At 37.6% G+C, this 27,362-nt stretch overlaps 1 protein-coding gene across 6 annotated transcripts in view; it reads left to right on the plus strand.

Annotated features, from left to right (window-relative positions):
- The window catches only part of NAV3 (neuron navigator 3), a 279,388-nt gene that overhangs the window by 245,288 nt on the left and 6,738 nt on the right, over positions 1 to 27,362 (plus strand). For 3 of the 6 annotated variants that reach the window (XM_086609951.1, XM_086609952.1, XM_086609954.1), the window contains 12 exons: positions 4,649 to 4,732; positions 6,337 to 6,448; positions 7,752 to 7,873; positions 9,692 to 9,864; positions 13,712 to 13,865; positions 17,009 to 17,183; positions 20,871 to 20,968; positions 21,632 to 21,727; positions 22,033 to 22,201; positions 23,995 to 24,230; positions 26,186 to 26,340; positions 27,262 to 27,333. In XM_086609951.1, the coding sequence (XP_086466077.1) occupies positions 4,649 to 4,732; positions 6,337 to 6,448; positions 7,752 to 7,873; positions 9,692 to 9,864; positions 13,712 to 13,865; positions 17,009 to 17,183; positions 20,871 to 20,968; positions 21,632 to 21,727; positions 22,033 to 22,201; positions 23,995 to 24,230; positions 26,186 to 26,340; positions 27,262 to 27,333 (1,646 nt within the window). Of the gene's footprint in view, positions 1 to 4,648; positions 4,733 to 6,336; positions 6,449 to 7,751; positions 7,874 to 8,493; positions 8,515 to 9,691; positions 9,865 to 12,541; positions 12,608 to 13,711; positions 13,866 to 17,008; positions 17,184 to 20,870; positions 20,969 to 21,631; positions 21,728 to 22,032; positions 22,202 to 23,994; positions 24,231 to 26,185; positions 26,341 to 27,261; positions 27,334 to 27,362 lie in introns of all 6 variants that reach the window. The other 3 variants (XM_086609950.1, XM_086609953.1, XM_086609949.1) reach the window with 2 other exon arrangements.

The raw sequence follows: 27,362 nt of genomic DNA on the forward strand, positions 1-27,362 counted from the left end.
GCCAGAAATCTTGTTCCCTTACAGTTCATCTCAGGCTTGAATTTGTTGTTACCATCTCCCTTTGTAGAGTGCTGTGTGCAAGTGAAGAAAAGAGCATCTTATTAATCGCATTTCAACAATATTTGTGTCTGTCTTTGGTTCACCACAAAAGACTGTTGGTGACAGTAGTACATGTGTCATTAAAAGACTGTCAGGCTGAAATTTGACCTATTTCATTAAGCCTTTGTTTGAGATATCATTTCATATCAAAATCTATCAAGTGGAAGTTATAGCATTTCTCAGGCATTTTGGAAACCTCTGCTAAGACTTATTTTACTTGGTTTCATTTATTATTCAGGTTTTGTTGGCTGGACTCAAGTACTATGCTTGATTTGAGCAGTTTAGTTCATTTGATTAACCCCAAAGTGTTTTGCCTGCCTATGATTAAATTCAAGCAGGGCCCAGCTGTTGTTTGGATGCTTAATTTACAGGTTTTTTCTGAGATTCTGGCTCTTCCCCTGGTGCCTGTTTCGATGTCGCTGAGGGGCAAACCTCAATACTAATTAAGAAAGGGCCTGTTTTCAGTGTAGAAAGTGTCCAACCAGCAGACTTCCTACGTGACTGACAAGGGCTCAAATTCCAGCGAGCAGCCTGAACCCAGCCTGTTCGAAGAGTCTTTGATCAGTGCTTTGTACTGTATAAAGCTGAAGGGTGCATGCTTGCAAACTGTAGTCGACCCAGGATGCCAGTAGAAAGTGGAGGGGGTTCGCTGGCTAATACTCTTGTTTGGCCAGCTCTGAACCACTATCCTACAGCCAAACAAGAAGACAGTAGCGGGCGGCGAACAGAAAAGGTCATCAGATGCACAGTCGCTTCTTGCAATCAGCCCGATCCCTTCTGGCCTCTGACACCTCCTTTCATTCAGCCGTGTCAGGTGGGAGGAAATTTATTTATTTACCTTTGTTTTCTAAACCAGACCACTGCAGGTCAAATCGTAAAGTACATCAGCCGATAGTCTTTGGATATGCCAATGTCATGTTCAGGATGGGCTGTAAGCCTAAAAGCTGAGGTATTTGGGGGTTGCCTGGCTGGGATCATTTACTAAGAAGGAAATGTTTAAAATCAAATCTGTCATCTTAGCACTGAAGTCATTCCCTGAGCATATATCAATTTGACTATTTCCAATGGGAATTTCAGATGCCAACAGAACTCAAAAGTAATCCATATGTGATGGATCTACAGATTAAGAGCTGTACATCATCTATGTGTCTAATATGTATATCACGTTAAAGATGGATACATTTTGCTGTAGGCATACTTCCAGTAATGCCCAGGTACTTAACTCTGACTCCAGTATATCTATGTACAAGTACAAATGCTGCATTTGATTGTGAAGGTATATTCCTACTTTAGAATAGGTGTTATTTAAAGCACGTACAGCATTCAGGCTGTATGGTATCCAGATGATGTATTTGATGAATGACACCACCGAATCTAACATAGATGTTTCTATGGTGTGGGGGATTGGCTGTAACTTTAAAAAAGCTTCTCCTGAATATTTTTATGAGAATGAAAGAATGGATCCTTTTGGATAAAGTAAATAATCCTCAGAAACTGAGGATTGCGAATTCAGTCAAAATCAATTACCAAATTTAAACTTGTAAACGAAGTTTCTAACTAGAATTTTTAGTTTCTAATGACCATTTTCTTAAAGTCAGTTTCTTGTATTTGTTTAAATTGGTTTTGTTTCTGAATATATACATACATGTATTTTATACATATTTCCACACACATATAAATATACTGATCAGCTAGCCTCTTTCAAGCTAAATTTTATTGCTTTTTTACATAGTATTTCTTTTAGGACAAATCTGCATAAGATTTCAGCAAGTAGAAGTTCCTTAGACTGCTCAATAAATAAACATTTACTACCACAAAGCAGCACAGTTTATTACTCTGAATGTAAAATTAACACTGTGTTTCAGAGAAGAGTATTCTTCTGTAATAAAAATATTCTGTAATGAACAATGCGATTGAAGTTTTTTTTCTTGAATCATTTCCAGTAGTGGGCTTTTGAATTATGTTTCTTTATAACTAACAAATCAAGACCTGATAGTCTTTATCTCAAATTAGTAGGAAGATCCATCATCTTGATTCAATTACATTTATGATGCAAAAATTTTAGTGCACTACTCCAAGAAGGTAATGTAGTCTATCACAGGCTGAACGCTAGTAAGAATCCATAGGTGTGACATGGTTGTCTTTCTCTAAAGACTGTCAGACAATAATTTAATAGTTTCAGTGACCTTTGATGACATTTTTAAGTATGCTTTCTAGTTCTTAATTTTTCTTATGAGCTCCTTGATTTTTCCTGTATGTTGCTTGTGGTTTAGTCATGCAAAATACAAGCTGAAGTTGTAGCTATGGAATAGGAAAATACTTTGCACAAAAAATGCATAGTTAGGTACCAAAGAACTGTGGTTATCACAGTCTTAATTGTGAGAAACGGAAAAAAGCAATGCATAATTAAGCAAATTATTCCTCTTTTCAAACCCTCAGTCCCCATTGTTATTCTCATGGTAAAGCAGAACCGTAGACCATCAGCCAAGCTATAGATTTTTTTATGAGGCAGGGAGCAGTGAGCTCCATTAGTTTCCTGTTAAACACATGTAATGAAGAGGCACTTGGTTATAATTCTGTGGTAGTGCATCTACTTTGTCTCTGGTTGTGTTCTGGGTAAGTGGTCATCATCTTTGGAATTAAAACACCATAAATGCGTCTGCATATTTTTAATATGTAGGTAATTATTACAATGAAAAGTAAGTTTAAAAACTAGTTACTTTTATCTTCTCAGAGGAATAGAGTAGCGAAAACAACCAAAGGCTGTAGCTTCCAAACTAGCTAGAATAACTTCATATTGATTGACATGTTTCAGAGGTGCATTTGACACATGTTCCAGGTTCATTTTATTTAAAGCTATAACTTCAAGAATATAACCTAAATTATAAATGTTAAAATAGAAATATACACAATTACTAATTAATCCTTAAGAAATTGTGTATGTATCTAGTCTCATGTTTATCAAAAGTTAGTCCCTGGGGTACGTATCCTTTACCGAAAAAATTATTCCTAAAGCATCCCTGTAGATGCAGAAAGCAGGTGAGTTGACCACTATACTCATAAGTAATTAAAAATTTACTTACTAATAATATAATTTACAAGGAGTAAACTTGTAATAACCTCAATAAGTATAAAATAAGGAGTTTACAAGATACGGAAATGTTTATAGCAATCCAAAACTGTTTATAAAACATAAAAGCCACTTGTCAGTATAACAGCTCTGAAGTGGAGACACAGAAGTGGGCCACTATTATATATATGATGACCTTTTTTTTATTTGAGGAATAATATACAGAGCAAGGTGGCAAGAAGCTCTTTTCCTTCTCCTAATGTGCATAAGAAAATCCTTTTTGGACTATGTCTTTCTCTGATTTTACCTCAGATTCAGTATCACAACATACATTTGAACCATTTCAACTATGCTTGTACAGGCATGCAAATCTGTAACTGAAAAATTTGCCAGGCACTGTGTGTGCCTGTACTGCTGTAATAAAAAATAAGTTTTCTGTGAGGAAGTTCAGTTAATCCATTTGTGCATATAAATATGTTGTTTATGACTTGTATTTCCAAGTGCGTTGTAGTGCCTATGTTTGAAAACTTTGCCTATTACCTCTTTTGAGATGGTAAAGGGAAAATAAGTAATTCCTTCTGCTTTTACTGTTTTGTGTTGTGAGAGGAATGGATGAAATTCTATGAATTTCATAAAAATTAAGTTCTTACTTTCCTTTGGCTTTACAAGCCAGCTTAGCTTGCTGGATTCTTTATGACCACTTGCCCTTCTTTGCCTACAAACCTCAATGGCAGTTAGAACCAATGAAGAGTTGATGTATTTTTTGTATAAATTTTGCTTGCATAGAGTATAGGGTGAATGTTGTTAGGAAGTAAAATGAAGGTTTAATTTTTTTAAACCTTTTAACCAGTTTCAACTATATGGCTTTTCTTATCGAGAAGTGAGACTTCCGGTTTTCAAGATTGTCTTTTATATATACATTTGCACACATTTATAAATATTATATTTACATAAGTTTTTAATTACTTTTATACACACAACACACATAGGTATAATCGATATAAGATGAATAGACTAAGTAATGATCTTTTATAAAACTAACTGTGAAATTCTTTGTTTGATTCTCAGAATTCCTCTGGAGTGTTTTGTTTGCGAGGTTAAAACTTACCTTTTAAGATAAAGTACTTTTCAATTTCCATGTTGATGTGTTCAGTAATTGAAAGTAATTGTTCCTGGACTTCTATTTGGGAGCAGACTTCTTTTGGCCAATGTATCAGTAAACTCAAAGCAGGGCATTAAATCCATAATTCATTTCCAGGCAGAGATACCTCAGCTAATCTTGGGAGCTAAAGAAGCCTGAGGAACGCTGGGCTTACTTGGCTGCTTCATCTGTTCAAGTTAGCTCAGTCTGAGTTGAAAGCTAATAGAAAAGAGCTGGAGTAGATGAGCTTGGAGTGAAAAAATATTTTTAAAAAACAAATGTATCTGGGAAAAATGGCCCATCATCATGGCAAATGTTGTCTTCTGTTTCTTTCACAGGCTCATCTAGTAGCAGCTTTTGAAAAAAGCTTGGGAAATATGACCGGCCGATTGCAAAGTCTAACAATGACAGCTGAACAAAAGGTACGTTTACCAAAGCAGATGCTTTAATGTGGAAAACAGTCAGCAGATTATATTAGAGTTTTGTTTAGAAAACACTGAAAGGAAACTGGGACAGCTGTGACAGACAGATCTTTCTTTAATGACCGTTGCAATCAAATCTTCACAAAGCTCCAGGAGTATTAAACTGTGGAGCATCAGGTTTACCCAGACAATATCATAGAATAGTTTGAAGATAAAATCTTTCATTTCCAGATTTTAATTAAAACATATGCGACTCTAGGTTTAATCCATACTGAAAGATCCTGTAACAAAGACTGGTCATAACCTGCTGGAGTGCTTCATTCCAGCCTGCCAGCATTGGCAGCGTAACAGAATTATCGGAAGGGAAGAACTTTAAGGAGAGAAAAATGACTCCGTCCAGAGCGTTAATGCAGGTTGGGTATCCTATTCATGAGGCAACAGTTTTGGTTTTCACTATGCTGTTTTGACTATTGGGGAAAAAAGTCTAAATCTGATAGGCAGTAAATTTAATGTGAGCCTTTGTATCAAGCTCAGGATTAAGAGGCTGTTTAGCACCTTCCCGGATTGAACTTCTGCAGCTTTCTGCCCTTATTCATTTTGAGCAGTATTCCATAAACAGGAAGGCCTTGTTGAGCCAAACTGAAAGAAACTGTATTGGTGAGCTATTAGTCGCCGCTGGAGTCAGTGTAGCTCTCTATAAAAATAACATTTCACAGTCTGATTGAGCAGCAACAGATGAAATATGGTGAGACTCATTGTGAACTGGTTAGAAAATATTTGTATTGCTTGCTTTTTTCATCTTAACCAAAATAAACCACAATGGAATTTTCTTAAGATTAAAATTTTTGACTATTTTACAAAGTATAATTTTCCTCAGAAGGTTTTCTTTTCGGAAGAGGTTAAACAGTGACATTGAAACAGATCATCTCCAAGGTTTTTTTTCCCCAAAGATTCAGAACATGTTCTTTTCTTTCTTTTCTTTTCTCTATTGTTGAGGTTAAATTCCTTTAATCCTCATTATATAAAAATAAGCATGAAGGACAGGTTTAATGCAGCAGTAATAAAAGCTCTTTTTTTAATTAAAATTGGCTGTGCATCCTAATGCAGAACTTCTTGCACTCAAGTGGAGTAATTTTACAGGATAGTTGCTATTAAATAGGGTTTTTTAAATTGAATTATTGTTTAGCAAGTTAATTCTTTTGAAAAATACATGAAATCAGCTTGATATTAATCCATTAAACAGTAGACTCACATACTAAAGGATGTAATTCACATGGTTTTCTTGCCTTTCACAATAAATTATTGGGTTTCTCTGAACTTTATAATGAATATTCAATAGAGAGCCTTTTTAGATTAGTCTTTATTAAAAATGTTTTGTTCTTCTTAAAAAATATCATGATCACTTTATATAGAATAAATGCAAAGGAATATGTTGAGTTTAATGGTTTTGGAGAGAAAATATGCATTCCACTTAGTTGTTGACCTTATGTTCACCCAGAAGGTCCAATGAACTTCAGTTGGACCACTCTTGTCATTTTTTTATTAGCTTAAACAAACATTGTTCTTGTGCCATATATTTTGGGCTCCCTTTGCTCTTCCCACAGGAATCTGAGCTTATAGAGCTAAGGGAAACCATTGAAATGCTGAAAGCCCAGAATTCTGCTGCACAAGCTGCTATTCAAGGAGCCTTGAACGGTCCCGATCATACCCACAAAGGTATGTTCTTGTCACTATTAAAATAAATGCAGAGTTTCTCCCCAGAAAAAAAGCTAAGTCACTACTTTTCTGTTATTTTGGGGACTCTGTTGCAAGAGCAAGCACATTCTGTAGTGCATGATAGGCATACTTGTGGTATTTCCAGAACTGGAAACCTTGCATGTGCTTCCTGTTTGCCACAGATAGTTCCTGGAGCCTTGTCTTCTCACAACTGGGTGGCCAGGAATCAATTACTGGCTGTCAAGAGTCAACCCCGTTGCTGTGGTTGTGTATTGAAGTGTGCCCAAGACACTAGTGAAGTCTTACAGCTAAACATGGTTATACCTTGGAAATGCAGTGTAAGATATAGCTCTGAAAATTGCTGTACTCATTGTTAACAGATGGACTGACAACAGTTCAGCTCCTTCATGAGGTGCTAAATCAGTGCAGGAAACTAGGCATTTTAAATTCTGAATTAATTTCTCATTGCAGTTAGGCAGACATCACATGATAAATCTATACTTCAAAAGTGCCGGTTGGTAAGCAACAGCAAAGGAATCACTTGAGGAAAAAAAAAATAGCAACATTCATTTTCGAGAGTGTCATTGATCTTTCTTTAAAGAGGTCATTATTTAGATGTTTGTCCTAAGGTCATTTCATTGCATGATTTGAGTATAGCAAAGCTAACTTCCAGGAAGTAAAAAATAACCTAAAAAGTAATTTCCCTTGGTATTAGTGAGTATGTTCTGCAAGAATATTTTCCAGTGATTAAGATATAGTTATCAGAGACTTATAAGAAATTGAAACTCAAAAGCCTCACCAACCATTTCTAATATTCTCCACTTCATGGCTATTTTGTTTCTTTCATTTTTAATGAACTCCTGCCTACTTATTTCCATCATGGTATATTAGAAGATAGCATTTGTACACTGATTAGGCCTGCTACAAGTCGAGTATTCCCTATACTTCTCAGAAAAATAACTCTGGTACATGTGCTAGTAATAAATCAAGTAATCCATCTGTAACAGAAACTGCTTAGCTATGATGTTACACCTGCATGGATTGCTGTGCGGGGTCATCTCCTTCATGCCAGTAAGACCTCAGTTTAGAGAAGCCCCTAAGTATTATCGTAGTTGTGTACATCCTCATTGACCCCTGTGTGATTTCTCACAGGCTGCAATAGCTGGAATCCAAGCCACTGCAAGGATCAATGCCATTTATGTTCATTTAGGCTGCCTTTGAGGAGGAAGATACTACATGAATACAAGAACGAGTATTGCACTGAAAGAGACAGATAGATTTCACCTCATTTTCTTTTCTTTAGATTTACGTATAAGACGGCAACATTCTTCCGAAAGTGTTTCCAGCATCAACAGTGCTACGAGCCATTCAAGCATCGGCAGTGGTAATGACGCTGACTCCAAGAAAAAGAAGAAGAAAAACTGGGTAAGTGCTCAGCAGGTTTAAACTTATCTTTTAGCTATTACATCGTTTCCTAGTGCCTGAGTAACATAATGGCCCGTTTTATCTGCAATATTCTTTGGGGCCAGACAGAGAAAAAGCAATTCACGTATATCCATACTATGACACTACCAGCAAACTAAAAAATGTTGAATATCGGCTGGGAATTATTTACTGAAGTCAGGATAATTTAAAAACAACAACAATAACAATAACAACAACAAGTCCCATAAAACCCCAAAACCTTAAAATAGGTATGTCCAAAATCATCTCTGGGCCACATTGAAACCCAATTTGATTTTTCTTCAGTCAGATTTGGTTCAAAGGCTTGATTCAAATACGTTCCCCAGCTATGAAAGGAGTTGAAATCTATTAAGAATTCTCATGTAAAAGTAGTACGGTGTTTAAAGAATTTAATATGCTTCTCAACTGGAACACACAAACACCACATAGTGCTAAGGGTTTAATCAAATACTTTCAGTAAATAATCAGAAATATGTTTTTGTTGTTTTAAAAATATTACTTGCGTAAACATTTGTTTTAAAATACTGATCAACCTTCATTCCCTTGATTTGTAATTCCACACTCTTTCATGTTTCTGCAAGGTGAACTCTAGAGGAAGTGAGGTGAATATAAACCATGGAAAATTTGGCATGCATCTATAAAGAACCCTATCTTGGCATGATTGCTATTTATTTTGGCAGTAGGCTTTTATACCTTCTAAAAACAGATTATCCTGTATGTCTTCTCAGTTTGTCTCTATTCATTTTAATCTCAAAGTTTAGACTACAGAAAGGGGGAGTGTAGCCAAAATCCATTTCTTTCTCGTTAGGTATCATGAGCTGGAAAGGACTTAAATAATGTTCCTCTGATCTGTGGTCACACTCCCCACTCTCCAATTATATCATGAAAATAAAACATTTGAATACCTCATTTTTTATAGAGGAATCAGCTTGTCTTTGAGTTCTATACAATTTTAATCAGAAGAACTTTCTGAAAATAAAACCAAAAACCAACCACATTTTTCCTAAGATGAAGAACTTCTGTATTTAGACAAAGGTATCAACGAATGGGCTAGTTAAAATTCACTGCAGACAAAACTTGTGTCATCTCGGCTCCTGAAATAAATGGCTCTTTGGCTATTCTGTCCCTTTTCAATACTGGATAAGAGCTTCTAGACGGAAAAGGCAATGCTTGTACGTTCAGAGATCTTACTATTCTAAAGGAAACTGCAGCAAAGAATACGTACCTTTCAGCTAACATTCTTCTCAGCAGTACAACCAAGCAAGCCTCATGCCCCAGCTTAAATCCTCTCGCTTGTGATCCAAACCATAGCATTTGCATAGTTTGGCCATTCAAATTTTTAATGGGGAAAGTAAATTGGCAAATCCAGTAAATTGGACTTGTGGTTTTTTATTTCAGCATGTAGTAATGGCAGGTTCTGCCTGTGTTGCTAGATGCAAAGTGATTATTTAAAGCCAGCCCTTGAAGGGAATGCCATGGGAATGGGATTCCACTGGGGCTTAATGGTTTTAAATGAGCACTCCTCTCCCATAGCCGTACCACTCGGTCCTGCACTTTTTCCATAGCATTACGTTTGCGCTGCGCTGGATTAATAAAGTCAAAACAAAGCACTGTATCATGTTTTTAGAGATACTGTGTTGCATATGTTAATACCTTGCTTCTGTATACTGACCTCAGGCAGTGGCTAGGATGGCATCTGCAAACTAACTCTTCGAAACATGAGCTGCACTCAAATTGCCATGACAAGGAAAATAATCTTGTTCTGTATTTGTTTTCCAGCTAAGAAGCTCTTTCAAACAGGCCTTTGGAAAGAAGAAGTCCACCAAGCCTCCTTCCTCACATTCAGACATAGAAGAGCTGACAGACTCCTCTCTTCCTTCATCACCCAAACTGCCCCACAGCTCAGGAGAGTGTGGGGCAACATCAATGAAACCATCACAGTCAGCATCTGCGTAAGTCTCTCTCTCGGCAAATCTTTCTTACCAGATGGGATGGACTGTGAAACAGACCTCCTCAAGTGTGGCCATTTGCAGCTCAGAAACCATTGCCAACAGCCATGATCTTTTAATCTCGTGCTCCATCCATTTGCCAGATTTCTTTCAAGCTTCAGCCCAATTACACACTATTTCTCCAGCAGCTCTTTCTTAGGTCATTCTCTCCTCCTTTCCCAACCTTTACCTAAAATCATCTAGCAGTGCAAACTTCTTTCCTAATGCATATCCAAAAGCTCATGTTGGACTTTCCCTGCATCATTAACAAATTTGTCATATCCACTTAGTAAAGGCTAAATACTACAGTTTTCTTTCTTCATAACATAATAAAAATGTCATTTTATTTTCCAGGTAGCTATGAATTTTTACAAGATACTCATCCCTTCTGTTATTACTTTAACTACTTTGAAACTACTAATTTATATATTTTCAAATCTATTTCTCATCTTTTATCAGCCTGGCTTTTTTTGAGGAATTTTACTTTTATTTTTTATTCAATTCACTATCCTTAGGGTTTCAGGACTGAGACCAAGTCATCAGTCAAATGCTGTCCCATTTCTTCATTATTTTTTAGATGTCTAATATATTCTTCTTATGGAATTCTCAGCTCTCAGTCATATTATTCTACCTATTTTTCTTCCATTCTGCTAAACTCATGACTTTTTCCAATTTGGGGAAATCAACTTCTTTGAACCAACAAATGCATACTACTGATGCTAGCCTTACTTTCCTTGTCCTAATTGAGAATAATCAGATCACAACTACTCTTCCTTGAAGCACCCCGGGAATTCTTCTCATGACTGATTACTGAGCTTTAGAATAGAATTTCCCTGCGTTAAGTTAGGTGCCTTTTATGATTAACTTTTTATAGACACTAATGATTTTTATTTACTAAGTATAGGAGTTTGACAGCAAATATTCCGACAAAAGAAACCCCTCCACAATAAATGTTTTTCTCTCCTCACATTCCATAAAGACTAGTGAGGAATAACTCATCTAGATCTCCAGTTTTGTTGGATTTTTTAATAGGAAGCTCGCATTGTTATGGTTTCAGGTATATGTGTGTTTTGGGAGGAGGATTTCTACATGTTTTGGACCCTGGAATCTGTTTTGTTATCAACTTAAAAATCACTAGTAAAAGTCATAGAATCATAGAATCATCTGGTTGGAAAAGACCTTCAAGATCATCGAGTCCAACCATTCACCCTGCACTGTCAGGGTCCCTAAACCATGTTGCTCAACACCAAATCCACACGGTTTTTAATCAGTCTTAATAGCCTGAACTTAAACAAAACACTTTTATTCTACAAAATTATTTACTCATGATTCACAGATCTGCTCCGATAACCTTATCCTGTTTCCCTTCTACCAACCCTGCTTTTTCCTCTGTCTCTTTGACTTGCTCTCTAGATGTCCTGCTGTTTCCAGGGTTTATCAAGGGAAAAACTACATATCTAATCTTTCATCCCAAGCTCTTCTCATGGCTATTTGGTCTCTGAGCCTTACCTTCCTAAATTCTGTCCAGTTCACAGACTACTGGTTCTTCCTCCATAACATTTTTAAACGCTGATCTTTCTGATCATATTATTGCATTTTTTGTTATTGTGACCTTTCTACACAGGATAAAATAGATTCCTTCCCTTTCACAGAGAGATCACATAAAATAAATTTGTTTAGATTAGTTTCTTTGTCTGTTATAATGATAATGTTTCTTTCTTTGGAAAAGTCAGTTTTCCATTGCATAATTTTAATTTCTGTCACCTTCAAGACTTTTCATAATTGTCAGCAGCCTCTGTTCGAAGATCATGACTGACTTACTACTTCTACCCAAAGCAACCTAATGATTTAAAAATCCTGAGATAGTAACAAGAAGGAAAAAGTAAAACTCTGTCTTTCTAACTATTTTTAGCATTTGTCTGAAGTCCAATCAGGCTTTTGAGCTTCTTTCAGTGACTGCTCAGGAACGCTAAATTACATTTTTTTATTTCTTCCTTCTGATGAAGTCTCATCTTCTTACATAGTTTTACAGTTGTAGAAGCTGAGTGCTGAAGAGCTCTGGAATCTGAGGGAAAAAAAAAAAAGTAGTTCATACTTTCCACTTTCATTCTGCTTATCATACAAGTCTAGACAGCTTTTTCCTGCTTCTTCCAGAACCGTAGCTCCGCTTTCTGCTTCATTTTTATCTTTAAAGCTGGCTTGCCAAGGTCTTTTTGTCATCCGTTCTCAAGACGTACTGTAAAAAAGCCAAAAAGAAAATAGCCAACAAATAGACACATGACTTCCCAGTTATCCAAGTTGTTGTATGAGATAATATATGTATGTAAATAAAATCTCATTTCTTATTTGGTTAGCATAGGTATGGGCGTATCAAATCAAGAACTGTATCATAATAGTTGGAAAAAAAATCCTAGTATATGCCTTTACTCATTTTTACTCACATTTAAAATATTTGTGCATGTTATGAATGATATTCGTTATTTTCCTTCTTCAATTTGTCATATTTTTTTGTTTGCCATGAACTTCTTCATCTTCCCTTTGCTTACACTTTCTTTACGTATTTTCTTGACCTGAGTCTAATGTTCTAAACCATTACCTTTACTTTCTTCCAACTGCATCTGTCTAATACATGTGTGTGCAGGTCATCTCTAGTCTGCGCACCAAAGAAAAGCCAAAATGGTCACGTGGTCTACAAGCATAGATCCCGGTAAAATTGGGTGTGGGGCATGGAGTTGTATACACAACTGCTGACCTGGAGAATGCTGCATCGTCTTTCCCAAAATGCATCTGCATGCATTCTGGCAATTAAAAGTTGACTTCTGTTTCTTGTTTATATATTGGTAGTGATAATCACAATAATAATACTTATTATAACAGAATTTTTCATATTTAAAATGTTCTGCAAATTTTAACTATTTATTGTTACAATAATAAAGAGCAAATAACATTTAGTGAATTCACTGAAAATATTAGTGTAACAACATAGCCAAAAGTCATTGTTTTATTTTCTACTGGTTTTGTTATGTAACAGGTCTAGGTCTGATAACGACACAGAGAGGCAAAACAGTCTGACATGAGAACTGGACAGTTGCGGATCCCTGGGCCAGTCATGTTTTGATCTTTTCTCACAGTATAATGGTTTCTTGTCTTAAAATGAATGCTTATAAAAAATAATCACATGGTGATTTCTTTTAATCTAGTCTTTAAGAAAGGAAAAAAAAAATCAAACGCTATTTTTCAGACACTATGCATTACCAAATGGCAAACTGTAGGCAAAATGTCAACTATCACAAATCAAAACCATTACAGATGAAAAATCTTCTAGATCATGAAGTCAAGGACTCTCTCTTTGGGTACTGTTCAAAACAGAGAGAACTGTTGGTGCCTAACGGATAATAAATATCAGTAGTGCAGTTTAATCAGCGTACTTCAGTTCTCACTACTGCTACTTAGGAAAATCATAACTGTGCACCAAAGAAATGATGCAAATATAAAATCAGATTATAACCAATGGGTGTAACATGCTCAAAAAAAAATACTTCTGAAAAGTTTTTAACAATTTTTTTTCACCGTAGTGAACTATCTAACTAAACTGGAGAGGTATAAAGGAAGCTGATCATTTCATCTGATGAGGGCTTTTTCCTTTTTAATTTCTAATTTGAGCCTTTTCATGTTTCTTTGCTAAGATTCTTTCTTCACTCATAGGTTTCACTATCAGCAAGCATTTTCTGTACTTTGATATGTAGTAATGACATTGCTTTCGGGGGAGAACCTTCCTGTAATCTCCTGCCTGTTTCCTTCTTCTCTTTAGGATCTGTGAGTGCACAGAGGCAGAAGCTGAAATTATTCTTCAGCTAAAGAGCGAGCTGAGGGAGAAAGAGCTCAAATTAACAGACATTCGTCTTGAAGCCCTCAGCTCTGCACACCATCTGGATCAGATTCGGGAAGCCATGAACCGCATGCAGGTCAGTGCAGTAGCTTAGGTGATGACAGGGGTGCACACCAAAGGTATGCCTGGTGTATTTCCTTTCCCAGTGCTTTGTTTCAGGTGCCAAAAGAATGTCGATACAAAGGAAATTGCTAGTTTGACAGCACTTCCAAAGGATGGGTATGATAAGCATTCATGTAATAATAGTAATAATAATTATATTCTTAGCCTTTATATTAATAGCTAAAATGTGTTTGAGATATGGAAGGACACATAATCCCTCCACAAAGAATGTTTGTTATCTACACCCTGTAACTGAGGAAAGCAACATGACAGACAAGCAAATCAAGAAGTGATTTCTACAGAGCTTTAAATTCTTGGGCCGTGGGGTAGGTGGAGGTATAGGTACATATTCTCTCATCATTTCTGATTCCTAACCCAGCAGTGGCTTGCTGAAGCAAAGTATGTAAAATGGAACTACATTATTGTATCCAGCATCACTGAAATTTCCCTACGTTATTTTGTGACACTGCTCCAAATCCTTTCTGAACACATTTTTCATCAGCAGACTTTCCCTTACATGGGGCTGATATGATGCAGAAAGAATAGCAGTGTTCTTCAGTGCAGCATGGAGCTTTATGGGACTCGGCTCTGTTACCCACATACAAGTGTCTAACGCCATGTTGAGTGCCAAAACTGTGAACAGCATCTGCACAGTATGACATAGGTCCTTCAGTAGATCTAGGCCCTTCTGGAATGACAGGTGAGATACCTGGGATATCCCTGAAGGGATTAGAAACCTGTATTTGGGAAATGTAATCAAGGCCATGGGATGGGGATTCAGGTTGAGATTAGGACAGCTCATTTAGATGTCTAAGTATGAGCTTGGTGATAAACTCCTTTTTGTAGTCTGTTGAGTTTTAGTCCTGCAGTAGTGGGGCCTAGAGAGCTATCCTAAAATCATCCTAAAATAGGTATAGAGGGTAAAATTGAGATTTTTGAGCATAGGTACCTGTTACCATTTGAACCATCCTCAGGTATTTGCATCTGCCCAGGATGTGTAGATTTAGCATTCTGCCCATGGAAGATCGTGTTTGAGTAACTCTGGAAACCCACATTTACACAGCTGAATCCAGCCCCAGTGACGTGTCAGCTGAATTGTTCTTTACTAGGTGCTTAGGTCAGGTGCGTCTGCAGGCCTTTTTTAATAGATATCCACAGCGGCTGATTTCATAACTGTCAGATTTGACTGGGTTTTCTAGACCTTTTTGTTTATATTATACCTATAGCAGTCTCAGCCACACCTTTAGACGTCTATGGTACCTGTCATTCTCCCAGGTGCTTACACCACTAGGTGCCAACATTGCTGTAGGATATTGGGCTGAATTTCAATTAGGGGGAAGAATAATCAAGAACTGTTTCATAAATATGGGTTTCAATTGTCCAGACATAAGGAAAGCATTTGATCTGGAACAGGTTTCACAGAGAAGTTGTGGATGTCCCATCCCTGGAAGTATTCAAAGCCAGGTTGGATGAGGCTTTGAGAAACCTGATCTAGTGGAAAGTGTCCCTGCCCATGGCAGAGGGGTTGGAACTAGGTGATGTTTAAGGTCCCTTCCAACCCAATCATCCTATCATTCTATATGATTATATGATCTGGAGCCACTAAAAAGTTTTTAGGAACTGTAATGGATAGAATACAGTTAATTGCAATGATGAAGAACAGGACATGAAGATTTATCAGTTGATTACAGTCTTACACTGTGATACGAGTGCCTAAATCAGCTGAACTCCAGAGAGAGGAGTCTCCTGTAGTCACAGGCATCCAAAGTTTGAGCTTCACCAAAGCTGGGAAGAGGTGACTAGTTGAGATGCTGTCCCTGGTAATCATTACTTCTTCTGAAGTTTTCCTAAAAGGATGAGGCAACCACCTTGGAGTTGCCAAAGTCTGTGATATTTTGGAGAATTGATGAGGATTGGTAAAGGGAAAAAGTAGAACTGATGTGAATGATATATGAATACTGTGTGTATTCAAAGCACCTTAAAAATCTAAAACTCATCTGAATGGAAGACTGAGAAGAGTCGTGTAATTAATCAGTATAATTTGCAGAGTAGATTGAGATTGCGTGAGTCATTTCACCATAGCTCCTGATTTAAACCCCAGGCCAAAATGGTGCATTCACCTATTTTCTGCTGTCACTGTTTTGCTGGTTTGTCCCTTCCCTGTCATAATCTCCTCACCTTTGCCTATGTGTTCTAATCTCTTTGTAGCTGTTGCAGTTTTTTTTTGTGATGCTATCCCTTATGTTTTCACATGTATAAAGTAGCTGAACAGCCTTCATAAAAGAATAGGACTTTTAGCAGAGTGTTAATGAATGTGGAATTAAATTTGATGTGCAAAACCGTCTGCGAGAATAAGCAGTTGCTTTGTACTGTGCTTCGTGAAACAACTGAAAGCTAGATTTAGCTGGTACCAGCCTGTTCTCAGGCTAAGTTTTCATTTTATTATTGTACATTCAATAATCACTTGGCACCACAGAGGATTTAGCTTAAAAAAATTCCTAGTTGTTCTGATTCATCTGTCACTGTATGTTTGCATCAAAGAGGGTTTGCTGGCTGTTATGTGAACAATCCCATGTTTGAATGATCAAAAAGTCTTGTCTGATAGCAAGAAGGGTTATGAAACCATTAAACTATCAATGTCTAATTGTCCATTTTCTATTTCCTTTCTCCACTGTGAAGTTACTACTTAAATTTTACATTCAATGGCAGTACTAATGCTCTGTTACTTTAGAAATATTAACATAACTAAGATTTTAACAATAAGTTTCTTAACTGACTGTTACCTAAGGTATTTGACAATAAAAATGTTCTCATCATACTCGTACTATGGTCAACTGTACAATAAATACAGAAGCTTGAAGCTTATGTTGTTTAGGAACTGTCTTGAGGCAAAAGATAAAACAAGGTTATAGGGGTTTTCCCTCTTCATTTCAGAAGTGAAGGTAATCAAGTTTTCACTGAAAGGGCTATACTTCTGACATATAGTGCTACATACTTCTGTGAAAGTGATAAACAAGTTAGCTCCTGCAAGCAAACAGCAAACACCAGAATAGCCACAGCCACCCCCAGTGGTTTTCTGAAGGAATAACCTTTTATGCTGATTTCTTTTAAATACAGAATGAAATTGAGATCTTGAAAGCTGAAAATGATCGTTTAAAGGCAGAGACCGGAAATACTGGAAAGCCTGCCCGGCCATCATCAGAGTCTTCAAGCAGCACATCATCTTCTTCATCACGGCAGTCACTTGGACTTTCTCTGAACAATTTAAACATCACAGAATCTGTTACATCAGGTACACATATTCTGGGCACATGCATGCCTCAGCAATTAGTAAGAATTTCTTATTTTCACCCCTCAATGGGCCATATATGACAGACATACCTGAAAACTAAAATGCCTCATAGCACTCAGGTAAACATCAGACATATATTCACTAATGTAGGTGAGGAAGAATGCTGATGGTCATTTCTGAAAATCATAGAATCATGGAATGGTTTGGGTTGGAAGGGACCTTAAAGAGCATCCAGTTCCAACCCCCCTGCCATTCGCCGGGACATCCTCCACTAGATCAGTTTGCTCAAAGCCTCATCCAACCTGGCCTGGAACACTTCTAGGGACCGAGCAGCCACAACTCCTCTGGGCAGCCTATTCCAGTGTTTCACCACCCTCGTTGTAAAAAATGTCTTCCTCAAAAGCTAAAATATAGCTTTTAGAAGTTTCTGAATAATAGTAACAGATTGTTCATTATGTTTGCTTAGTTTCTAGCTAGATACTACCTACCTAATTGGCCATCTAACTACTCTTTGGTCATCTAGCTTACAATTTATTTGAAAAGGACAATATCCATTGTAGTACATGACAACTGTGTGGATATATTCTCGTGTCCCTATGGGACAAACACGAGCACAGTGCATGAAACTTTCTTTTTTGTTTACAGATCTTTTACCATTCAGTTAGCTCTTTTAACTTCATTTTGTATTTGCAGCTGGGGCTGAAGGTGATCTCCGTTAGCTTTATCCCTCACATTTTTTTTATGTGGTATAGCTGGTTAGCCTATTGGACCAAGTGGCCATTTAACACAGAAGCCAAACACCGCTTGGCTTATTAAGTGCTCTTATTGTCTTCTGTGAATTAAAGAAAGCAAGCAGAATTTTGGTCCGCATCCTAAACATTAACATTTGATTATTTTCCATGCCATAGAGCTCATGACAATAAGCCTTCTACACTTGTTTTGATAATGTAGCCAAGAAATAGAAGTGCTGTCTCTAACATTAGAACCAGGAGCAGAGCAGAAGCAAAGCAGCGCTCATTAGTGTAGACTCCACAGAAAGTATAATGCAGTCTCTGGAAGCAATAAAAATGTGGCTAATAATTGTAGAAAGAGTCTAGGCAAGAGTACAGCTGGGAACATGCCAAACTGCCTAACTATAAATTTGGATTGACAGTTAGTTGTACTATCTTGCCAGTCATTGATTACATGGATATTTGAACATATCTTCTAGTTAATATCAGGTTTTATATGAATATCGGTGTATTTTTTATTTACATTCCAGCCTACTTTTTTGCCAGATTTAACTTTTAGCATGGTTGAGCCTGAGCTGGGCCTCGGTATACAATGAAGTGTTGCAAAAACAGGGAGAAAAACATAGAGAAAAACTATGGTTCCTGCTCACACATACACATACACACACACACACACAAAAAAGCACACAAAAAAACGCAAAAACCAGAACAGATTTTTTTTCAAAATGGTAATTGTAGAATCTCTTTCATGAAAGCATCTATTAGCACTTTGTTGCTTGGCACTAAGTCTGCCTAGATACAGGAATAAATATAATATACGCTTTACATAATTTTCTGTGTTATTGGTTCTAAATGTTTTTCTAGCATGCAAAGTGATTACTTTTGGTTATAAGAAATTAAAGAAATAAGAGTGCCTAATGAGGTGTGGAGGATTTTATTTGATTATGAATCCAGCCTTTTTGATCATTGTGAGTATCATTTTGTTGCCGTGCCAGAGAGTTTGGAAGGGTGACAGCTTCCACCCAAGTTTCATGGGATTTCTGTGGCAGCTGGAGTGTTACTGAACAAAAGTCCCTGAGATACAGAGAGGTTAATCATGCTGGAGACTAAGCTGAGAGAGATAACAAGGGCTTTGGCTTATCATATTAAAAAATGCCGTGGAACTTTCTGGGAGACCAGTGTCTTCAAATGATCAGTGGTCATCTGGAAATGACCAAAGCTATCCATTGCCACTTCCTAAGAGTACGACCATCTCCTCCAGATAGGTGTGAGCAGCAAACTGGGGAGGGGCTCGGTGGCCATAGACTTTTGTATTTCAGTCGCTGGATTAAAAAGCAGCAGACAAGGACCAGTACAAGACTGATGAAAAGCATGTCAGAGCTCAGACAAGAAGTGAGACAGAGCCACCATAGTGCACCTATGGAGGAGGTCTGGCAGGAGGTAATTAAAGCAATTAGCGCCAGCATGAAATTAGACCCCCTTGGGCTTCTTCTTAGCCCCTTGTATCCCCTTGTGTCAGTGAGAGGGAGAGCTCTTAGTAGAAAGTGAAATTTATTTCTAGCCTCATTTCTAAAGACTTAGAGAAAAATATGTTTAAAAGGCTATGTAAGGGTCATTTAGGGATTGAAAAATTTCACAGGGAATCAGATATATTGTAAATTGCCCTCAGATGAACTATGACATTATGGGAACTCTTAATGGGTTTATCAAATATGCTGAAATACAAGTGAAGTGAAACATTTAATATTGGTGGTACAGGAAATCTGGCTGCTGGGAACAAAACAAGCATAAATTCGTTCAAGCTTACAACAAAATTGCTTCCTTATTCAATCCATTTTAAAAAAATCCCGACAGATCAGGATGTAAACTGTCAAACTTGTTACATGAGGACTTATTTTTTAATACATTCATTGAAGTACTATTCGTAAGTCTTTTTTGGTTTTCCTTTGAGCAAGTGACTGAATCTTACTGGCACCTCATTTAATTTGGGTGAAATCTGACCTTATACAGACTATGACATGAAGTCGATGCTTTACTTCAATCACCACAATAAGAATGAGCAGGAATTAGCGTAGTGGATTACTGTGCTGGCCTTTGAAGAAAATGCAGATCCATAATCTCTCCTAATTTCATAGTTAGTTTAAATGTCTAGCAGTAAAATCTCTGAGAGAACTTCTAGAGGAAGACAGCAGTTTTATCCGTTGCAATAAACCTTCAGGCTCAGCCTTCAGTAAGAAATACATCCTTCTGCTTTCTCATTTCAGGAGTTAGTGAGGAGTTAGTGAGGAGGTAGAAGTAGAGGCACAGAGCGGATCAGAATCACTCTCTACCTCCAAGAAAAATGAAACCTTTTCTTAGGGGAATGGCTGAATACAGAGTCGCATATTCTGGAGAACTACAACGTGATTTTCCTAATGGATACTGTTTGCAAGCCTGTATTGGGAGGAAAAAGACTGTGCCATGTATATGTAAAGACAGTAAAGAAATCAGCTGGAAAGATAAATTAAAATGATGTTTTATTTTGCAGTGCAAGGATTTGTTGGTTTTCTCCTTACGGCACTCTAAAGGACACAATGAGTGCTCAAAGATATAAACTTACTTCACATTTTAAACAACATTACATTGCGCATATACAGTAATTTTGAACAAGTTCTAAGAAAAAAAACAAAGGCAACACTATAATACAATAATTTATTTATTTATGGTTTCCCCATTCATTTCTACATGATTAAAGCTCCTAACATTGCTTCAAAAATTGACAAAATGTAACTTTTTTTCATCTCCAAGAGAAAAGGTGAATTAGGAATAAGTAAAGATTAAAACAATTGCAAGTTGTTGTGATGGCAGCCTTTCTTTTTAATTGAAAAAACCTTTGAACAAATATTGAACTGATAATGTGAACCTAACTGATGTGATTTGTCCAGTTGATCACTTTCCTTCCCTTCATTTATTGTAGATATTTTGTTGGATGATGTCACTGATGGAGCACTCCACAAAGAAGGTCATAGTGTGAAAATTTTAGTCACTATAAACAAGGGCTATAGTCGAGTCAAGGTAAGTTTCATCACCCAAAGGTCTGGATGCAGAATAATAGCTCAGACATATCCTGTGCTATGGTAGCTCAGCTTGTTTCAGTATTTTCAGCAAGGAACCAAGGGGAAATATCCTAAAGATAGCAGCTCTCTTCTCTGTCATTCATGCTCAGTACAGTTAGGCACCCTCTGTAGACTAACGTCATATGGTCTCCTTCTGCTTTTGTGGTGGCTCAGACACTACCAATTCTCAGTTTAATTAGTAGTAAGATGTTCTGGGACTTGGTATCTCCATGTAAAAGTCATTATAAATTACATCTATGCCTTGGAACCCGTAGAGTGCAACTATGAATATGCTGCTGAGGCAATCAATTTGGAATTGCATGGTCGGGTTTTCATGTTCTGTATTACAAAAAACTATGAATACAATGCAACTTTTCTTTATATTTAGCTCTTTATAAATACAGATACAATCTAAAAGCAGAATAAGATACTGTATTTCCTTCTTTAAAAAGATGCACTAAAGTAGTATTGTCTATATCTAGTTCTGGCACAGAGATTATTAACACAGTTGTAACTTCTCATTCTAAATAATCTTGGTTTTCTTCATGGGGAAAATTATGAATCTTCACAGAAACTAATTACCACCATTTTTAGCCCATTTGTCAAAAATCTGTCTTTGCAGGATCAAAAACCACATGCATATCTGATTGGATCAATTGGTGTCAGCGGAAAAACAAAATGGGACGTTTTAGATGGTGTAATCAGACGTCTCTTTAAGGTAAGACAGTGAAAAATTAGCTCAAGTATTAATTCCATTTTCTTTTTCACTTAAGAAAAATTCTGTATTCTTTGGGTTGTCTAGCCAAGCTTTTGCTCTGTTTTTTGACATACAGCTAACACCAATATTAAACTTTATTCTTAATGTTGCTCTTCTTTTTCATGATTGTCGGCACTTCTCTCTTGAATGTGACTGCAAGAATCTCCTTGTCAAATGACTTCGCTTGTATTAAAATATTTTCCAAACTGCTTTCATTCAATAACCATTTTTATTTTTTTTTGTCTTCTGTTTTTGTATAATTTCAGGAATATATTTTCCGAGTGGATCCAACTACTAGCCTGGGTTTAAGCTCTGACTGCATTGCTAGCTATTGCATAGGGGATGTAATTAGAGCCCATAGCCTAGAAGTGCCTGAACTGCTGCCTTGTGGATACCTGGTTGGAGATAACAACATCATCACTGTGAACCTGAAGGGTAAAACCCCAAGAATATTTTTGCAGATACCGTAGAGTTCTTCACTGCAGTTCCCAATCCATCTTTTTTTTTCCTTATCCCTGACCTTTCTGTACTTTGTCTCCAGTTCAAAGACTCATTTATCGCATACACTTTCTGTATGACATTGTACAATACCTAACGCAGTGAGGCATTTTGAGAGAAATCTGACAATATCTCCGTCCTTCTCTGCCTGACTGACAAATCACAGCAAAGTACAAATTTCTGAATAGTGGCAAAAAACCCAACAATCCCGAAACAGAGGTTATTATGAGAAATATTACTACCTTACCCAGTTCCACAGCAAAAATTCAATACATTCCAAAAGCTATGGGGATTTGCTATTGGAGGGCGGGACGGACCTTCAGAAGAATTATACATACATTGATGTGACAACCAGTATCCCTTCTGGCTGTCACTTTGACCTTTTTTTTGTCATGGTTGCCTGTAGCATCTGAAACATACATCTTTGCTTCACTGAGCCTTCTCTTCACGTTTACTGTGATTTAATCTCTCCCACTCATCTCATCCCACTATCACTGTTTAATTTTTTGACCCTGTGGAAGGATACAAGCATTTCCACAGTAACAAAGTCCTTGATAAGAGTTTGATTTAGGCAGAAGTATCTTACCTTGTGTGGTGGATTGACCCTGGCTGGACACCAGGTGCCCACCAAAGCTGCCAATCACTTTCCAATCACTCTTCTCCTCAGCTGAAGAGGGGAGAGAAAATACAACAAAAAGCTCACGGGTCAAGATACAGACAGGAAGATCACTCACCAATTAATTTAATTTATTACCAATCAAATCTAAGCAGGATAATGAGAAATAAAACCAAATCTTAAAAAACCACCTTCCTCCCACTCCTCTGTTTTCCCTCGGCTTAAATTAACTCCTGATTTCTCTATGTCCTCTCCCTCAGCAGCGCAGAGGGACGGGGAATGGAGGTTGCAGTCAGGTCGTCACATGTTGGTTTTGCTGCTTCTTCCTCCTCAGGGAGAGGACTCCTTACATTCCTCCCCTGCTCCAGCATGGGGTCTATTCCACTAACTTCTCCAATGTGAATCCTTCCCATGGGCTGCAGTTCTTCAGGAACTGCCCCAATGCAAGTCCCTTCCACGGCATGCAATCCTTCAGGAACAGACTGCTCCAGTGTGGGTCCCCCATGGAGCCACAAGTTCTGCCAGCAGCCTGCCCCAGTGCAGACTTCCCACAGGGTCACATCCTCCTTCGGGCATCCACCTGCTCCAGCATAGGGGTCCTCCATGGGCTGTGGGTGGATCTCTGTTCCACTGTTAGTCGCCATGGGCTGCAGGGGGGCCACTGCCATCCCACCACGGGCTGCAGGGGTATCTGTGCCCCGGAGCACCTCCTACCGCTCCATCTTCACTAACCTTGGTGTCTGCAGAGTTGTTTCTCTCATACATTCTCACTCCTCTCTCCGGCTGCAGTTGCTGTAGCCCAGGTGTTTTTTTTTCCTCCTTCTTAAATATGTTATTGCAGAGGCGCTACAGCCATCGCTGATGGGCTCAGCCTTGGCCAGCGGCGGATCCATCTTGGAGCTGGCTGGCATTGACTCTATTGGACATAGGGGAAGCTTCTAGCAGTTTCCTCACAGAAACCACCCCAGTAGCTCTCCTGCTACCAAAACCTTGCGGCACAAACCCAATGCACCTTGCTTTGAGCATGGCACCAATGCCATCAGGTGCTGGGCCAAACCTATACCTACCGTAGCAAGGATGAAGACAGGCCATTTTTCTTTTCTTTTGTTCCCAGGAGTGGAAGAAAACAGTTTGGACAGTTTTGTGTTTGACACATTAATTCCTAAGCCAATTACCCAGCGGTACTTTAATTTACTGATGGAGCATCGCAGAATTATTCTGTCGGGACCCAGTGGCACAGGAAAGACCTATTTAGCTAACAGGCTGGCTGAATATATTATAACTAAATCTGGCAGAAAAAAAACTGAGGATGCAATTGCAACTTTTAACATAGATCACAAATCAAGCAAGGTAAGTTACAAATGAAAAGATAATCTGTTGTCCAAATTGTAGTGATGATGCAGAGCAGATCCTATTAATTGGCATGCTGTTTTGTTGATTAGTTGGCATTTTTTCCTACGAGAATTCAGTCTCCAACCCCAGTGAGGAACAGAGAACAGATCTTTCTGCTCTAAACAAACCATTGGAGTGCTGTGAAAGAAGTCTGAATTCTCCCTCCACTTGAGGAAAGCAACCTTAAGGATAGACAAAGAATCAAATTCCCCTGTAAATTCAATTCTTAGAGTATCTGTAATTCCTTTGTCATAAAGGTTGTATATATAATAATACTAGTCTAACTTGCTTTTTTATAGTGATAATAGCAGCCTATTGTTAGCAAAGATTTCAAAATGGGGATTTTGAATTACTGTCTTGGGTTCAGCTTCTTAAGCAGCACTAGATAAATACAACTGCTGCCACCGTTTCTGGCGTGCATCGGTCAGGAAGCTGACCATGCTAAAATTACTTCATGCATCATGTCACATTCACAGGGATTTACATAGCTCAGTTTATCAAGCTTCTAGCATGACTGCTGTGCTAGCCACAGATAATGCTATTCTCTTGCTGTCCTAAATTGGGTATACTCCTAACTGGGTACCCAGGGAAAAGAAAATGAAAGGCTTTGCTCAGAGCTTTCTGATTTGCACAGAACATAATGAATGTTAACATGATATAAGAAGGAAGAATACACAGATCACAGAGAGGTGAGAGGACCATTGCAGTAAAAACAACACGTTTCACTGTCTTTATACAGAGGATTTATGATCCCATTTACTTTGGGAGGGGATGTGTTTATGTTTTACTGTTACGTCATATACATTTATAATGAAAATTGTCCCACAAAAGAGCAAGCTTTTGGATTTCTGGTAAATTGCTTGTTGTATGTAGTTTTGGTTTGGGTTTGGGTGGGTTGGTTGGTTTTCTTTTTCCTTTTCTGTTGTTTCTATTAAGATTTATATAGAACTTTTTAGTTTGTAGTAAAAAAGGAAAAAACATTGTCAAATACTAAGTGTGTTTGAATAATACGTATGGTGCTATTCCATGGAAGAGACGCATGAGGTTCCCCTAGAGACACCTGATCGTAAAAAGCCAAATATAAATCTTTCTTGAAATAAAAAAAAAATTGCATGTTCCCTTTAAAGAAAAAAAGATTCTACTATCCCTGATCCAGAAAGTAAAACCGCAATAGGAACTTTGTCCATAATACCGAGCATTCTCAACACCGACAAAATTAGATACCTCTAGAGATATAGCTGCAAAACTTGGCTAGTCCAGACCCTCAAGGGCAACAAAGTGTTGAGAAAAATATGAAGTGTTTTGATTATAGAAAGCTCTCTTTTACTCCAGCACTAAATGGCAGCCAGACAGATAGCTGGTAGAAAAAAAAAAAAAATACACAACAAATTTTATTAAGACGTGTGATATAGTATCCCCAAAAGGTCAAACAGATTTTCAGTGAGAGTGGTGAAAGGAAATATCTGAAGGAGCAGTTCAATATGCCTAAATTGTGTGATAATTTGATGGAGTTTTTTATGTATATACATGTTGCATTCCTAAGAATGGAGGTCCAACAATGAAGGTGAGTATCTCAGACCACTGGAAATGGCATATTTTATTGCAACCTATTTTCCTCTGGAGATAAGATATTTTATCAGCAGGTTTCTAAGGAACATATCCACCAAATAGGAATGTGTACGCTTCAGTCACTTGCTTTATGTTTAGTGCCTTTGTTTTTCCTAGCATGTGGCTTCAATGTTGCCCTATCTAACAAGCAAATCTTCCTGCATGTGCTGATCCAGCTGAATGATCCACAGTGGGGAAACTCTGTAGCAGCCTCTTTATCTTTCTAAATAGCTTTTCCGCTGAAATTACATCTATGGTCTAACTGGGTTAATCTTTTCTGGGTTTTTTTGTTAATTCTGCGGAAGGATCTGCGACAGTACCTAGCAAACCTAGCTGAGCAATGCAGTGCTGACAACAATGGTGCTGACCTCCCTGTGGTCATAATTCTTGATAACCTCCACCACATCAGTTCACTAAGTGACATCTTCAATGGTTTCCTCAACTGTAAATATAATAAATGGTAGGTAGTAGCTCTTCTCTCCCCTTTCACGTGCCTTTTGCATTTAAAACAGTAAAAACTGTTTGTTATTTTGCAAAATAAGATGTCTCAGTGGAAACAGACTCCCATAGGTTGTCAGGAAAGCCCTTATGTGCTCGAATAATTTTAACCCTCTTCAACCAAGTGCTTAGTTGTCTGCTTCACTTTATTTATATGAATTCCATGCATCTCTGTGAGATGCAAATGTACCACAGAATTTAAGAATGTTCTTAAATGCTTGACTGAACTAGGGTCTTATCCCTTTCACCCTGTCAGATCACTTAAGCTCATTAGTACCTTGAGGACAGCTTGTGGGAGAGTAAGAAGAAATGCACTTTATAATAGTGGAATTTGGGATATGTGTGAACCCACGAACCATGCCATGCAGAAGCAGCTGTATATCTGATAGGCTTGCACTTCCTACAGTTGTCCTGTAGCAGTGCAGAAGTATGAAGTTTGTTAACTGTCCTTTATTGCCAAAAATAAAAATAATGTCTTCTGGAACTTTTACTGGCCTATAACCTTGGCTATTTCGGCTGTAAAAATGCAATCATAGGGAATTCCCTTCATAAAATCACTGCATGCTATGTCGTACTCATGAGATTCACGGGCTTCTGAAATTAAAACTCTAAGTCTACTTCAAAATTGTGAGGTATGTGAAGGCAGGATTGCCTCATTTATTTCTATGTTACAGATGAGTACTAGTAAACTACAAATGTGCAAAGAGGGAAATCATACAAGAACGAACATTTTAAAAAGGGCATCTCAGAAATATTTTAAATCTAAGACTACAATAAATCCAGAGACTCTTAAAGCTGGCCTAGTGCAGATAAGAATAAAGAGTATTTTCTGGTAGCTGAATGATTCTCCCTTGAAAAAAACCTACTACTTTTCTCCTTTCAGTCCCTATATTATTGGAACCATGAACCAGGGAGTTTCTTCTTCACCAAATCTGGAGCTGCATCACAATTTCAGGTACATTCGCTCTATATTTACTGTGGCCG

This window comes from Tauraco erythrolophus, chromosome 4 (assembly GCF_009769465.1).
Source record: "Tauraco erythrolophus isolate bTauEry1 chromosome 4, bTauEry1.pri, whole genome shotgun sequence".
NCBI classification, from domain to species: Eukaryota; Metazoa; Chordata; class Aves; order Musophagiformes; family Musophagidae; genus Tauraco; species Tauraco erythrolophus.